Source organism: Cydia fagiglandana, chromosome 13 (assembly GCF_963556715.1).
Source record: "Cydia fagiglandana chromosome 13, ilCydFagi1.1, whole genome shotgun sequence".
NCBI classification, from domain to species: Eukaryota; Metazoa; Arthropoda; class Insecta; order Lepidoptera; family Tortricidae; genus Cydia; species Cydia fagiglandana.
The window spans coordinates 15,137,021-15,154,233 of record NC_085944.1 but is presented as its reverse complement, the minus strand read 5'-3'; the positions used below and the strand labels follow the sequence as shown (position 1 = coordinate 15,154,233).

The 17,213-nt window shown below is 38.5% G+C and overlaps 2 protein-coding genes across 2 annotated transcripts in view; both read left to right on the top strand.

The window, feature by feature from the left end:
• LOC134670360 (4-hydroxyphenylpyruvate dioxygenase-like) overlaps positions 1–2,790 on the top strand; it is a 38,730-nt gene extending 35,940 nt beyond the window's left edge. Inside the window, exons 8-10 of the mRNA XM_063528178.1 lie at positions 1,374–1,529; positions 2,242–2,325; positions 2,599–2,790. Coding sequence (XP_063384248.1) covers positions 1,374–1,529; positions 2,242–2,325; positions 2,599–2,700 — 342 coding nt within the window. The 3' untranslated portion in view covers positions 2,701–2,790. The remainder of the gene's footprint in view (positions 1–1,373; positions 1,530–2,241; positions 2,326–2,598) is intronic.
• A 3,662-nt stretch (positions 2,791–6,452) lies between these two features.
• Positions 6,453–13,437, top strand: LOC134670358 (4-hydroxyphenylpyruvate dioxygenase-like). The gene is made up of 9 exons (XM_063528177.1): positions 6,453–6,584; positions 7,454–7,543; positions 7,695–7,799; positions 8,811–9,026; positions 9,586–9,686; positions 10,190–10,294; positions 10,944–11,151; positions 11,800–12,039; positions 12,745–13,437. Exons 1-9 carry the CDS (start codon positions 6,582–6,584, stop codon positions 12,817–12,819), a joined length of 1,143 nt encoding a protein of 380 aa, XP_063384247.1. The 5' UTR covers positions 6,453–6,581; the 3' UTR covers positions 12,820–13,437.
• The last annotated feature ends 3,776 nt before the right edge of the window (positions 13,438–17,213 follow it).

The window sequence follows — 17,213 nt, the reverse complement described above, 5'->3', positions numbered from 1 at the left end:
TCGTGTCAGCCTTAGAAGCATATGTGATGTTTGTCTTCTTTTCCATTATTTTTTTAAGTTTTACAGGACAAGCTTTTGAAATTGCCAAGTGGGGGCCGCTACAATTGGCACAACATAAGTCATTCGGTTTGTCACAGTCCTTATAAAAGTGGTCGCCCGAGCAAATGGAGCAACGCTGTTTTCCGTTACATACTTTAGCTGCATGATTAAATTTAAAGCATTTGAAACACTGCAGTAGTGGAGGCACATATTCAAATACTCGGTACGAGAATAAATCGTACTGTACATTGTCCGGTAGTACATGCGACAAGAATGTAATGCTCACCGTCTGTAAGGGAACACGATCCTGTCCGATTTTTTTCGTGAAGCGGCGGACCGCTATGATCTCATAAATAGAGCTCAACTTTGTGTATAAATCCTTGTTCGAGATATTGACTGGCACGAATCGAATTATCCCAGTTTTTTCGATTTGGGTCGCCGGTATGTACGCCTTCATGTTGTTTTTGGTCAAAAATGCAGTGTTGCTTAGAAAGTTGTTTGCATTATTATATTGCTTGAAAACGACTGCAATTTTGTTAGCGTTTACGCGCTGTATAGCTGTTACACCTTTTATGCCATTTGTGAATATGTGGTTGAGAAATATTGGACTTTTATTTCCCAATCTGTCCTTTGCGTCCACATGCTCTACAAAAACTTTAAACTCTAGTTTTCCCGAGTTCTCAGGGTATAGTCTTTTGTAGTCCGGTTTAAAGTACGGTAAATAAGCACTATTAGTTTGCTCACCCCCGCCGCCATCGTCCGTGCCGCCTTGGCCGTCGGTTTTGGAGCGCTTGAGGGTGGGCGGGTTTTCCCCGCCCCCCTCGTTATCTCCCATTGTTAAAACACTATCTATAATTATTTACAACTTTTAACATTAAATATATACAAGTTAAGTCAGTTTAAACTACTTTAAACTAATAAATAACAATTTTTAAAAGTTGGAGCGAAAATTTTCCGTCTACTTTTTTTAAATTCCCGCCAAAGAATCTTCAATCAGATGAAAGCTCTTAGGAGTTTTTTTTTAGAACGACGAAGCTACTAAATAAAAGTTGTGGAAAATTCGGTGCAGACAAATCGACAGACTAGTCAGCACTGAATTTCGAAATGCAGCATGAAGGATTAAACAACACCTTAACCCCCTTGTAAAGCAGATAACTATTTTCAACGCATCTCAAACTGATCAGAATCAGATCTCGGGGTAGCCTCATTCCCTGGAGAACACCTGGGTACGGTGGCGGACAAAGGGATGCTCACTGAGCTGGTCACGCAGGTCAAGCAGTTTTTTTTTACTCTGATATCCTTAGCCTAAATTCAAAATATTTCTAATTCATCAGATCCGAAACCTGAAAGCCCGCGGCGCGGAGATCTTAGCCTTCCCTCCGACTTACTACGACGTCATCCGAGAAAAGCTGGCCGGGAGTTCCCTGAAGGTCTCCGAGACAATCGACGAGCTGCAGGAGAACTGTGTGTTGATAGACTTCGACGAAAAGGTAACTGTGGTGATAGAGACAGGGTATAGTGATAGGGTGTTTAGAATCAATTGGTTATCCAAGGAATGATCCAAATTTTGATACCGTAAAATCGGTGGTTGTGGTGGATATCCAGCTAATAAGTGAAGAAACATAAAAGAGAGAAACATCTCGCTATGAGTACATTTAAAGAAAAAAATTAACTTATTAGATCATACACCCGGAGATTTTTAGGGTTCCGTACCCAAAGGGTAAAACGGGACCCTATTACTAAGACTTCGCTGTCCGTCCGTCCGTCCGTCCGTCTGTCACCAGGCTGTATCTCACGAACCGTGATAGCTAGACAGTTGAAATTTTCACAGATGATGTATTTCTGTTGCCGCTATAACAACAAATACTAAAAACAGAATAAAATAAAGATTTAAATGGGGCTCCCATACAACAAACGTGATTTTTGACCAAAGTTAAGCAACGTCGGGAGGGGTCAGTACTTGGATGGGTGACCGTTTTCTTTTTGCTTTTTTTTGTTTTTTTTTTGCATTATGGTACGGAACCCTTCGTGCGCGAGTCCGACTCGCACTTGCCCGGTTTTTTAGTTTGAGTTAAGGAAAATTAATCTTGCGGGAGAATATTTTCTACAGTTAGAACACGTAGAAGCCTGGGCTAAGTTTGGAGCAAGGTTTGCAAGATTTGCAGGTGCTGTTTTTTTCTTATTAATATTTTTTTTGTTTAGGGCTACATGCTGCAAGCGTTTACCAAGCATGTGCAGGCGCGTCCCACGCTGTTCCTCGAGATTCTACAGAGGAGGAATCACAGGGTAAAAGACATGTCTAATACATTTAATAGAGTGTTTTCACCTTGTCCAATCCGATATCGGATAGGTACGATTAATATTTTTTTTAAACGACAAAAATCACAAATTCTTGTTTGTAGTTCAAAAAATTAGGGGACTTGATGCTATAGGGCATTTTCTAGTAGATGTTTTTCTCCAAAGGTCATCCGATATCGGATAGGACAACGTGCAATAGGAAAATGCACTTAGGCTGTCAAACACTCAAACGTTTAGCTTAAATAACAATTTTTTGTCCAGGGTTTCGGAGCCATGAATTACAAATGGGTGTTTGAAGCCATCGAACGCCTGGACGCCCAGAAGCCGGCAGAAGCGTCTGAAGACCAGAAGACGGAAGAATAAAGCTCAAACAGACATAAACATTGTAGTTTTTGTTTTGTGTACCTATTATATACTTAAATATTGTAATCATTAAATTTTATCGACTTTAAACATCTGTTATTTCTCACACATGATATGTGTCGACTTTTTGGCTACGTGACAGCGTGATAAAACGGTGTCCGTCACTTTCTATCCCATGGTGTTCAAAAGTGACAGTTATTTTATCACGTGGATAAGATGGATAAAGCCATCCATAATACGCCGGCTGGACAAGTTATAATAACTTTTTATGCGCAACAATCAACTTCAACAAGCCTAGTTTCCATTCCTTTTACTTACCTCATAGTTATTGCATCTTGTATTAGGTATAAACTCGCTGAATCCTGTCGAGTATTTAGGGTTATTTGTTATTTTGAGAACTGTAGGTTAAGGCCTATTTTCTTTAACTATGAGAGTCGAAAGCTTATCTCATAATGTGAACATTTTATCATATCATAGTAATCGTAAGGAACCTGTTTTGATAGAACCAAAGTTCTGAAAATTTCCAAATACCCACTTATGTAAGTACGACTTAAATATAGAGATATAGGTAGGTACCTACTTTTCTCCAATCAGTACACGTGTCAGTTATTTTTCTAGAAACCCAACTAAAGTGTTGCGCCATAATTTGAAATAAGCAGTTATGCAAATGAGAGCCGGGTTGACGCAAGCAACCCTTTGGTATTTTATATGTAGCTTGGGAAGTGGGGTGGATGCGCGCGCGGCTAAAATCAGAGTAATCCGACTGATAAACAAATGAAGAGCGCGTGCGCTGATGAGGCTATCGACTATATAGAACCGGCATATTGGGCAATTGTAAACTTTATCGCGATGGGGTATGGTTGATAATCATTTGCGTGTTTTTCTTGTTGAAAATTTTGCAAGAATTAGACTACTGAGATTTATCGCAGTATCCTTGATACTTGTCTTACTTTTGACAATAATAGGCATTTCCAGAAAATTTTTGAAAACTTATCATATAATTATGTATCAAAGCATAGACTAATTAATAAATATGCTAGATTACTGAGATTCAAAATACCTATCTTATCATTATAAAATTTTTGTAGCCTTTTAGAGGTGTTTTTGTTTAGGTACCTAATTTTTTTTTCATTTCATTTCTTTTGTGCTTACCGTTCGGATACCTTTTTACGTGTAGCTAAATTATGCAACCACTACGAGTAACTTAAAATGAACTATCTCATGATTTTGGTACCTAACAGTTTACTAGAACTAGATAGATAAATGACATACCTACCGCTAGCCGTAGGTCAAGAGTGTGACGCCACGCCACCCCATCTCTGTGCTGTGTTCTCGAGAGGAATCCAGTTTTCTATATCGAATGCCATTTGCATATTGTTTACCGGCTACTCGCACAGTGGTTCGGTGCTATGTGAACTGTGGACAAAGTTGTTTACTCAGGTTTGGTCAAGATGGCCTATTAATCCCTTAAATTTAATGCAAATTTACCGAAGAAACAAATGGGTTTTTGTGCTTTAAAATCACCAACAAACGTATGAAAAGAAGACTAACTATTTACGAAATCAAAATCTCCACAAAACTTAATAACTTATCTAGAAGACATTTAAAAAAATCGACTATGTATACATTATGCGTTAACTGTTGACGTTGGACAATCCATTGATCTCTACACACACACATACATATACATACATACATATGGCGCAGTACAGCGCTATCTATTTCAGCTGAAAAAATAGAGGGCACGATGTTTTTTTCGACTTTCCAACTCTTTTAGTATTAGGTATCAATAACTCTGTAGGTACTAATTAGAAAACGTATATTATCTATTACTCATTAGAAAACGTATATATCTATATTGCTGTTATCGTCTATGAAAGACTTGAAGTGGTGAATTTTCCTCATGACAGTGTTGTGCAAAACGGCCCTCTGTGCAACGGAGGCTCGGCAGCAACAGTATTTATTTGCCTATCGCATGATTTTCTGACCACGCCTCCACATTGGCATCTAAAGAAACGTCCATTCGTGCTGATAAATACTCCTTAATAGGTTAAGTACTTACTTAAATACTCCTTTACCCAAAGTGTGTCTTGGCCTCCAACACGACTGCTCGCCACTGATCCCGGTCCTGTGCTGTTTCTCGCCACAATAATATATTAATATGCTTACCTCTTCTTCTTTGTCCTCGCCTTTGTCCCGCTACACGGGGTCGGCTTTCTTAACCATGTCACGCCATTTGTTGCGGTCATATACGTCATTGCATTCCAATGAGAGAGTTTTCATGTCCCTTTGGACAGTCGTTAGCCATGTAGCTAGCGGCCTACCTCTTCCCCTTTTGTCTGTTGCGATGGAAAGGCACTTTTTCACGACATAATCGTCTCATCTACGCATCACATGGCCATACCACCTGAGTCTGGTCTCTGCAAGTTTATCAGCAATCGGGGCCACCTTCAGACTACCTCGAATATATTCATTGCGCACTTTGTCTTTTAACGTGACACCACTCGACCATCTCAGCATTCGCATTTCGGCGGTGTGGAGTTTCTGTGTGTGTGTGTTTTTAGCAGCCCATGTTTCAGTGCCATATAGTATTGTCGGTCTTATTGCAGTCTTATACACTTTGCCTTTGGTTCTTACTGGCATCTTTGTATCACACATAACTCCAGTAAGTTGGCGCCATTTGTTCCACCCTGCTGTGACTCTGTGCGTAGCATCCGCGTCTATCGTGCCATCGTCTGATGTCACAGATCCAAGATACTTAAATTTGTTAACTTGGGGTAGCTTGATATTGTCTAATTCTAATGTGATATCAGTATCCGCCGGAAGTACGCGATTGAAGTGGCAGACCATGTATTCTGTTTTTGTCCTACTTATTCTTAATCCATAATTTTCCATTAATATGCTTACCTATTTAAATATAATACGCCACCTAGTGGCGAGCTGTTGTGGAGTAACGACCCTACGGACCCGAGTGCTCCCGAGAGTCGGTCAGGGTATCCGTGTCCAGCGTGTCGTCGTCGGTCGGAATGGAACCCAAGGGGACCCAGAACTCTCAGCTCTGGCTTGCCTTCATTGGCCGTCCAGAGAGAAGTCGCTAGAGCTATGCTCCAGCTGTGAAAAAGGAGTGTACCTAATTGTTACAGCTCTCATATGGTACCATTGGAGTTACAAGCGTCCGTAGGTTAGGGTAACCGCTTAATGTAGACCTGCATCCTCGTTTACCACCGACGTGGTTTGTAAGGAATTGTGGATTCAAAAGTTTTAACGCGTCTATTTTCTACTATTAGCCATATTTTTACGGAATACTGACCATCAAGTTTTACTAATGCACCAACACCGAAATCGTGTGAAAAATTGGCTTTTTCATACATTCTGGCTGATCAGAATGTAGATGTTTTCTATTGGAGCGCCAACATTTTTTTCGCGATTTTGAGATTGGTCTCATAGTAAAAGTTGTAGCAGTATTGGGTATTGGCAACCTATAGTAAGCCAAATTTTGTATGGGTGGCTGCTTATAGCATCTTAGAAATAAGAAAGAAATAAAGTAGGTACATAATACCATCTCTACCAGATACTTGTCTCGCACGTCTTTCCAGGACTTCAATCAGAACCGTAAGCACTATAAGTTTTAATTAACAATACAAATAACGATATAGTTTTAATAACCAAAGCCGTGGAAAATTCTACTTATGTGGACGCCGCTTTACTTTCGACTTGTATTCGTATAAATAACAAGTAGATTTCTGGTTTCAATATAAAACGGACGGAAGATAACAGGTCCCTAGTTCTTGTGACATTGCCACACTAAACTGTCGTGTTTTTATAACCCGGAAAATTTCCGAAAGTGATACTTTTAAGCTTTAACGGATTGATATTTGAAAATGGTAAGTACCTATTTTTCTTTTTATCGTGAAAACTAGTCTTTTTGTTTTATTTATTGATTGAATATAAATGAATCCAGTAAGGCTTCAAAGGTTTGAATCGAATGTTCCAGAATTAAGTTCAGATTGGAGGGTTTAAGACATTTTAATTGTGAAGGAAATTTTACCTAAAAGCCTTGCATGTTCAATATACCTTTTATATTCTAAAATAGCTATGAATTAACAATTTATTAGAGTAGCTGAATAAATTTCAATCATTTAACACCAACAACCGAGATACCGAAATTAATGAAAACAATACTGGTATGGTATACAATCCCTGCTACAAAAGTAGGTAGAGTAGAGTAGAGTAGAGTAGAGTCCTGTTTCTTTGTAGAGTCCTCTAAAATTTGCTGTATAGTCTATCTTTCTCGCTCCCCTTAACATAAAATAATAATTGTTTCGAAAATTAATATAAGTACAGCTTTGTGGTGTTAATTAAGTATGTGAGACTAACGCATCGCTTTTCTTTGTTTTCTACTTTTTGACAAAAGTTGGTGAAATGAAGACGGAAACAAGAAAAACATAACGATATTCCACATGTCCAATTTCTTGATCCAATGTGCATCGCGTCTCACTCTTTCATTAAGCAAAATGGGAGACGCAAATAGACACTGGACCAAGAAATTGGACAGGTGGAATACTCTAAAGAGAGTCCTTGTAAACATACCTGTTTAGAGTTTAGGCTATGCTACCAAAAGAAAGAGTGCCCGAGGAGATCGTATATCCGAAGGGAATACATCCTCCCCTACTTGGCCAGGCAATTGAAAACCTCAGACCAATGAGTCTACGTATTTCGTTTTTTTTTATCTAACGTCTTTTGTTTCTTTCAGACCACGTACACGGATAAGGGAAAGAAACCTGAGAATGGGAAATTCCTGGCGTTCGACCATCTTACCTTTTGGGTGTCTAATGCCAAACAGGTAGGTGTCTACGAATCTCTATAGACGGTCTTTGAGATAAGGTTACGAATGGTCGGTTACTTAAACAGTGTAGAGAATGCAACTATGTATTAACTGTTGCTCCGGACTCAGGATATAATTTTTGATATTTCCTTTGTGACGTTTATTCCAGGCCGCCAGTTACTACGTGACAAGGTTCGGCTTCGAGCCGCTGGCTTTCAAGGGCTTGGAGACTGGCTCCAGGAAACTGTCATCAGTTGCTGTCAGATTAAATAAGGTAAATATACATAGGTATACGTGTGCAGGGTGCAGGCAGATTCATACATTTATTTCTAAGTTAAATTGATCCACAGATACTCCAAGTTGCACATAAAAAAGTTTAACACATGGGTAATAACTGTAATAAGTAATAATATTGAGATTGACATTCAAATTTTATGCTTTCGGGAATCGGGTGTGAGAGTATGAGCAAGGAAAAGTTATAGATTGATCAAACATAAAATTTTGTTTTATCACAGATTCTGTTTATTTAGTGATTATTGTTGATTTGTAGAGGTTGTATAATAGATATGTGATTAATGTTAATGAGTCGAGTGGGAGAATAAAACGTTTATTATAGATGATTAGTGGTGACATATCGAGTGGAGGAATACTAGAGTACTTATCTTGTTGAATGAGAATTTACTGTAATGTATTTGTTGAATGGAGTATACAGGATGATGTAATATATGGGAAATATACAGGATGATGTAATATATGGGAAATATACAGGTTGATGTAATATGTGGGAAATATACAGGATGATGTAATATGAGGGAATATACAGGGTGTGTTATGCTTTTGCTGGTTATTGTATTTGAAATTTTTTATTGGAATATTGTCTTGACTAAAGTTTAGCGCTGTAAATTAATGCTTCAAGCAGAGTCGATTGAGGGGGTGTGTTGATTTGTAGAGGTTGTATATAGCAATCGACACTGGCTTGAGACATTCTCTTTGAATATAGAAAGCTCAAGTTTGAAGTATGTTCGAATTCAAACTTGAGAATTGTCATTCACTCTACTTCAATCATCCGTAACGAAAAGTCATGTTTTTGTGAATACAATTAAATAAATAAAATAGATGTTTACAAACTAAAGTGCCTTCCAGTGATTAATAAAACCCTCCAAAGACCTCCTGTAGCGGCTCTTCAATTATAATTATTTTCTTCTTTTGTTTTTGAGAAAATTAACAATGAAGCTGTAAAGGTTAGATTATATCGGAGTACGGATGTTATAACTTTTATCCTCAGATCGTATTCGTTCTCCAAGCCCAATACGAGCCCGAAGACTCGCAGCTATCCAACGAGGTGGCCTACCACGGCGACTTTGTGAAGGACGTCGCCTTCCAAGTCGAGAACCTGGACTACATCCTGTCGTACGCTAAGAAACAGGGGGCTGTCGTTGTGAGGGACCTCTGGGAGGAACGCGATGAATTTGGTGTGGTCAGGATGGCCGTGCTGAAGACGGTAGGTCAATTTTTTTAATCACGTGCAGTGGCGCATTTGCCGTCTTTGCGGCCCTAGGCCCAAAGCCCTGTAGACGCTCCTTTCTCAGCACCCATCATATTGACTACATTTAGAATTATTTCTTGTTATCATCAGCGAATTTTTTGACAGAATTTGCCGCCCCTTACTATCTTGCCGCCCTAGGCCCGGGCCTACTTGGCCTTAGGGCAAATCCGCCACTGATCACGTGTTAGTTTTAATTATCCTGATGATTATAACTTCTCAACCTTTCATATGCGTGTGGGGTTTACCTCGGTTGCGCTGTATATACAGCAACAAAAAATAATTCTCAAATATAATGCAAAATCACACACATACAAGAGAATAATGTAGGTACCTACCTATCTAAATACTTGTTGATTATCTGTGTTTTAAAGCTTCTAAAAGTTCGAAAAATTATGTCGACTTAAAATTGGTAGTGATCGAAAATTAATTGTACCTATTGTTTATATGTATCTAATGTCCCTATACTATTTCTGTTTCGTATCAATGGAGTAACTGTAAGTCCCGTTTTTTACAGTACGGCGACAACACACACACTTTGGTAGACCGGACCAACTACAAGGGGCCATTCTTGCCTGGATACCAACTTCTACAACAGGATCCTATCAATAAATTCTTGTGAGTAATTTTCTAAATTCCCTGGTTGGGTAACGAGAAAAACTTTAGGTAGGTACATATATATATAGTTATTCTTTTGTTTAGTACCTACTATTAAGGCCACAATGCACCATTCTCTAGCCCGGGGTTAACCGGTTAAACTTGGAGTTACCATGGTTACCAGTACAATTTCACACTGGGTTAACGGTTTAACCGGTTAACCCCAGGTTAGCGGGATGGTGCAAGTGGCGCTTAAAGATACAGAATACAGAATAGGAATGTCATAAAATATCATTATTAAAATCACCTCGTAGATCTACAGAGATTTATTATTAGTATTACAGTGGTATTCCAGATTTGGTGCAGCGTCTGAAATGTGTCAATCAAACGTAAGACTTTGGACGGAGTGTAGACCGCATTTTGAATATGATTAAAAATAACTTACTTATCATATCATATCACACGTAGGGCAGGCAGGTACCTACCACAAACATTTTTTTAAAATAAGTATTTGTTGTTTTTAGGCCAAAAGTGGAGATTAACTTCATTGACCACGTAGTCGGCAACCAGCCTGACAACGGCATGGAAACGGCCGCGTCGTGGTACGAGCGGTGCTTGCAGTTCCACAGGTAAATTATCCAAAACCTATTGTCCGAGTCAATCAATATCCTCTTTGGGTTACTGTACCACACCTTACTGATCTTATTGTAAAATAATTCTTACCAAAATGCAAGGTTTTAACTACTAGATTTTTTCTGTGGCAAAAACCGAGTAGTTTTACCCACTAAGTAGGAGTTAAAAAAGCTGTTAACTAAGTTTGTTTAATTTGAAAGATAGAGGTAATATATACTATTATACTGAGCAACTTTTACTATGGGACCAACCCAGAAATCGCCAAAAAAAAATTTACCCTCCCATAGAAAATGGACCAGCCAAAATGTATGAAACAGCAAAATTTTTTTTCGCGATTACGGGGTTTCCCATAGTAAAGGTTGCTCAGTATAATCACAAAGCCTCCCTGGCAATGGGAATGCAGTTATTTTTTAACCGTCCTGTATAAAAACTTACCGCCTCCAGGGAGATTCGAACTCTAGAGTTTATTGAACACCGATTTAGCTGCCTCTTACTAAGTCAACTCTCTCAAACACTTTTTTGACATCTTTCCTTATTTAATGGCTCAGTTAAGTAGCTACAGCTCCTGCCCCGGTACGTTATTTTAGAAAGTGTTCAGAAGATCGCGAGTTTGAATCACAATTTGATAGTTTTATATTCTCTCAGGTTTTGGTCAGTGGACGACAAGCAGGTGTGCACAGAGTACTCAGCCCTCCGCTCCGTCGTGATGGCCAACTGGGAGGAGACAGTCAAAATGCCCATCAACGAACCGGCCGCTGGGAAGAAGAAGAGTCAGATTCAGGAGTATGTGGAGTACCATGGAGGCGCTGGTGTGCAGCATATAGCTCTTAATACGGAGGATATTATTACTGCGGTGAGAAGTTTTGGTTGAAGAATAGTTTAGAATAGAATAGTTTTTTATTCGTAAAGACACAGACAACAGACATACATAGAAAAAACATAGTGAAAAAAAAAGTGTCACGAAATGGTCCCATCTCAGCATGTTGCTGGCGACTTCCAGCGCTGATCTTCCGATTGCGAAGACAATCGCTAAAATCTATTCTATGGTTGGACAAGAGATTAAAGGGAAAGTAGGAATATGAATCGACTGGAAAAGAAAGATCGCAGATGTCAGGCCAAGACTTGTTAGGTAGCTGTAATGTGAGTTGAGGAGAGTAGGGTTGGATAAGGGGTAGGGGAATGAAAATGGAGTTCAGCATTTTTTATAGGAATGATATAAATATGAACTCCTAGGGCGAGCGGTGCAACCCAGTGTCAAAATAACACGAAACAATGTGATCACAGGCCACTGGTCACTGAATCGTTATTATAAGAGATAACTAAAAAGACACGATATCAAAATAAAGAAAGCTACTTTAAGGTCAGGCACCACCTAAAAAAACAAGGAGCTGCGCTCATGACGCGGACTACTAAAAAGTTCGGTACCTAGTCGTCCTCAAGTTGAATGCATGTTGCAAAAACATATTTCATTTCTAATAATTAATGAGATTTTCCATTCCAGATCACAAACCTACGCGCCCGAGGCGTCGAATTCCTCTCAATCCCTTCAAAATACTACAAGCTGATACGCCAACAGCTAGCGCACAGCAAAGTTAAAGTAGCCGAGAGCATAGACGTCCTGGAGAAGCTAAACATTCTGATAGACTACGATGATGATGGATACCTGCTGCAGATCTTCACGAAGAACACGCAGGACCGACCTACCTTGTTCTTGGAGGTTATACAGAGGAGGAATCACAATGTAAGTTGATTGCTTCTAGACTTACATTCCGAGCAGGAACTGCGTGCATTTTTGACGTGAGGAAATGGATACCTAGGTGTGAGCCTGCGGTTGGGTTGCCAACTTTTTTTTGGTGGAATATAGTATTTTCCAGAATAAGGCATCAAAAATATAGTACATTTCAAAAAAATATAGTACTTTTAGATAAAACACTAAACATGAGTGTAATATACGTTTAATCGGAAATATAGTATTTTAGCGTACTATATATTTTTCCAAAAGTATATAGTACAGAGAGCCAAAATATAGTACAATACTATATAATATAGTACGGTTGGCAACCCTAGCCTGCGGTGCATCGAGTGCGAGGGTGTGGGGCCTTGTCCATATTATTCCTCGCAATTCGTTTGCGAAATGTATGTATGAAGGCGTATGAGACTGGTGCACTTTTTGACTGCGCTGAGGGTCTACCGCGAAAAACGAAAATCGATATTTCGTTATCTGCCTCTTTATCCCACGAATAAATATAGCGATAGAAGAGGCATATAACGAAACATCGCTTTTCGTTTTTAGCGGTAGGCCCTCTGAAAACAAATCCTTAGCTAGTAATTAAACCGGGAGGCAAAAGCCATTACCTACGCGTAGAGCGCACCTTCTTGGCACAACATTTGACGATATTATGCGTTTTTATGTTGAAAGTATTTTCATTCTTTTTTTGTTTTTCAGGGTTTCGGCGCCGGAAACTTCAAGACCCTATTCGAGTCGCTCGAGTTAGAACAAGAGAAACGAGGCAACCTGTAATATAATCTTAAAGTTAAGTTATATAACTCCAAGGTCAACCACCGTAAGTCGTCAGGCCGGATAAATAGCTTGATTAATGCAAATTTTAGCGTGTTTTACGCAATTAAATATTAAAGGTTAGATAGTCATTTGGCGTGTTAGAAACCGAATTTATTCAATACTTATTTATCAAATCAAATCTCTGTTTGGAAGGAAAAGCAACGCCCTTTTGTATAAAACACAGGGTATTTTTTTAGCAAATGGTTAATTAGCTGTCTACTTAGCTAAGGGCCACTTGCACCCACTAAACCGAGGTTAACCGGTTAAACATGAACCCAATGTAAAATTGTACTGGTAACCATGATAACTTCAGGTTTAACCGGTTAACCCCGGGTTAGTGAATGGTACAAGTGGCCCTTAGTGATATAAGTATATAACTGGGTTGATTGTAAAATGCAGGGGTGACTAAGAATTCAGTTTTTATGTAGCATACAAGATTTTATTTTATTATGATATATAAATCTTTAAATCCGCCTCGCGGGCCTAAATGAACGATACCTATAGGTAGGTAATACTTAATAAAAAATTGTAAGAAATTGCCATATTAGTGTGTAAAATAAAGAGTATAACTTGCAACAACTGTTTTCATTAGGTATCTACTTACTTGAAACCTTTTGCGGGCGGCGCGTTAGCGGGGCGCGCCGCTTTTACATATTTATTTATTATTATTCAAAATATTTTTTTAATAAACATTATTAACAATTTTTAACAACACATAAAAAAATTACAATATCACAAATAACATAGTTGGCGGCTTGCAGCTTCTGTAAACTCAGTGAAGGTGCAGTTAAATAAGTCTACTTTAGTAAATACTTCATTTAATATTAATATCGCCCTGACACTGACAGTAGGTGAATTGGCCAGTTAAGTTGGCCCGCCCGGAAAACAGGCCTGTGTGACGGAACCTTTAGACAGAACATGACACCAAGGCTCGGAACCGGTTTTTCAACATACAAAAAATACCGGTATTATTAGGTTCTTTGGTTTATTATTTCATATTTAATAGGACAATCTAATAATACGAAGTTGTTACCTAAATACATGATCCAGTCCCACGTAAAGACAATAAAATATTAAAAATATTGGGCTATATTGGGATAAAAAACCGGGCAAGTGCGAGTCGGACTCGCGCACGAAGGGTTCCGTACCATAATGCAAAAAAAAAAAAAAAAAAACGGTCACCCATCCAAGTACTGACCACTCCCGACGTTGCTTAACTTTGGTCAAAAATCACGTTTGTTGTATGGGAGCCCCATTTAAATCTTTATTTTATTCTGTTTTTAGTATTCGTTGTTATAGCGGCAACAGAAATACATCATCTGTGTAATTTTCAACTGTCTAGCTATCACGGTTCGTGAGATACAGCCTGGTGACAGACGGACGGACGGACGGACGGACGGACAGCGAAGTCTTAGTAATAGGGTCCCGTTTTACCCTTTGGGTACGGAACCCTAAAAAAACCGGTTCCGAGCCTTGCATGACACAGTAAGGAAAACAAAAAACAAATGCGAATTAATTGTCGAATAGATTTATTATCAATATCTTATCGAACTATTATTGAGAATCTTCTAAAGTGAATTACAATCCCGTGAGGTACCTTAGATTCAACGTCAATTACGGATAACATTTTATATAAAGACCATAAATAAATTCACAAAATGTACACAGTAAAAAGTATACAGACATGAAATTATAACAAACCAAAAATATATAGAAAACATTGAATATGTAAATACCTATTTAACTCAAAGTATAAAATTTATCACACTAACGCTTGCTATATTTGAAGCTAGCGTTATATAGGATACATATATCTACTCGCTCACTCCAACTTATCTGACCAAAATAATCCCCTTATAAAAAAAATAAAACAACGGGTTGCACTCCGGGAGTGCCGGCAGAAGTGAAAACTCAATGACGCACTATGTAAAATTGAGGTTAACGCCATCTAGCGCTATTTCGTCGCATTATGTACTTGAATCCCCTAAGCACATCACTGTTAGTACTAGAGTTATATTAGTGCCAGTTAGAGGGAAACTCACTAGATGGCATTTAAATGAATAAAAAAAACTCAATGACACTGTAAGAGTTTTTCGATCAGGTCACGTGTCTGTCTTACGTCTTACAGTCACGTGACACCTGTTACGAGTTTAACATTTTTCCCCATGACAAAAAGTGCACAGCGCCGCTAAAAAAGTTTTCACTTCAATAAGATTCCTCGTTTGTACAGTCAACGTCAAAGATATGTTAACATTTTTCGCCTTATTACAAAGGAGTAAGGTGCAAAAGTGTAAACATATCTTTGACGTCGTTTGTATAAGATGTGTAAAGTCATCTTCAACTTTCAAACTCGGGGACATGATATTTCCTTAAACTTTCCACATCTTATAATGTTTCCTGGATAAAACTTTAAATGCCTTTAATAGCTTGTGTTTAGACACTTTCTGACAAATCGAGTTTCAACTAAAACAGTGTAAATGAGCTACATAAATAATTAAGTGAGTAATACCCAAGGCCATGTTTTACAGAACTAGAAGTCAAAATATAAGCCTTTTGACCCCCACGACTATAATATAAGTAGCACGTTTTATTTTATATCTTAAACTTTATTAGAAATTAGAATGTTATAATGTAACTTTAAAACAAGGCCCTGAGATCTCTAGAGAGTTATTTTTTATGAATTTGTCTAATATTTTCATTTCAATTAATTTTTACTATACATTATACAGTGGACTAAAACATGAATTGTTTAAAACGTACAATAATAAATAAACACTTAAGAGTGCCAATAAGACATACACATCCTACAAATGAATGGAAGAGGTGGTCACTGTGAGAACGCTCAGTATTTCACAAGTACTTTGTTAATTGTTAATTAATTTTGGATTGTCCTGTAACTTGTCTATTTTGTTGGCAGCGTAGATTGCGCCGATTTACATTGGCCAGTCGCCATCAGATATATCGGAGCGGCCAAGGTGTTCACAATATCTGAACACGCACTCTAACGCCTTGACAATAGAGGCGTGCTCAGATACTTGTGAGCACCTTGGCCGCTCCGATATATCTGATGGCGACTGGCCTAAATGTGGTATTCCAATGTCTGTCCAATTTCTTTGTACAATGTGTATTGGCCTCTCACATTTTGCTTACTGAGAGATTGAGACGCAATGCACATTGGACCAAGACATTGGACAGGTGGAATACCAACCTAAAACGCATCAATTTTAACGGTACTTTACATTTGCCAATAACATTATATAAAGAAAAAACCTCTTTGATTGACATTGTCAAAAAAAGTTCAGGAGAAGTCGGACGAATAAAAATTTAGAAACGATATATTTTGTAAAAAAAAAGTCGCGACAAGTCACATTAAAATTGGTTCAACGCATATCAAATTTGCTAAACTTGACGTAAAATGGTAACAGAATTTCTAACAGAATGGAATAAATGTCAAATTACTGCACCAAAATTTGAGGACAATTTTTCGATATACGTCGACCCGTGTGCACTGGCGTCTGTTATAAACTCAAATTAGTTTCTAACCGTAATCAAAGAGTTATTTATGGCAGAAGAGAGTTATTTATGTAGTCCAAGTTTGACAACTGAAGATGGCACTGCCCTGCTATATTATATCGCTGGCCCAATATTACAGGGTTCTGTGTTACATTTTCAAGATAGTTGAAATCAGACTTAATGACAATAATGACAATGTTCAAATTTCAGTTCGTTAAAACTGGAACATAGAACCCTGTAATATTGGGCCAGCGATATGGCTAACGCGAAAATCGAAAGTTTTCTATTTGCCTCTATTGCTCAATTACATGTTCGAGCGATAACCAAATAGAAGAACCAGCGACCTAAGTGGTTCGCAGTCGCTAAATTACCGGATTATGTCCCTTCATCAGCTGTCAAAATCAAAGTAGGTACATATTTTCCTTTGACCGCCACGCCTACCATGCACGGCGCGTCATTTGGATTGCACGAAGGTTCGGGTTTTAGCCGCGCCCGTCAGTTGACATCTTTCTGCGGTCAAAGAATCTACAGATTGCATAATTATTTTCTATCATATTTTCACGGAAACGTACGAACGTGTCTTGCTACTTCAGTCAGTCTCGGTACAAAAAGTACTGAGGTTGACTGAAATAGCAAGACACGTTCGTACGTTTCCGTAAAAATACGATGGAAATACATTCTATACATGTCTTCCTACCACTGAACAAGCCTTTGTTTCTAAGGGCAACTTGCACCATTCACTGATCCGGGGGTTAACCGGTTCAATGGTAACCGGTTTAATTTGACACTGGATTACCGGTTTAACCGGTTAACCCCGGGTTAGTGGGATGGAGCAAGTGGCG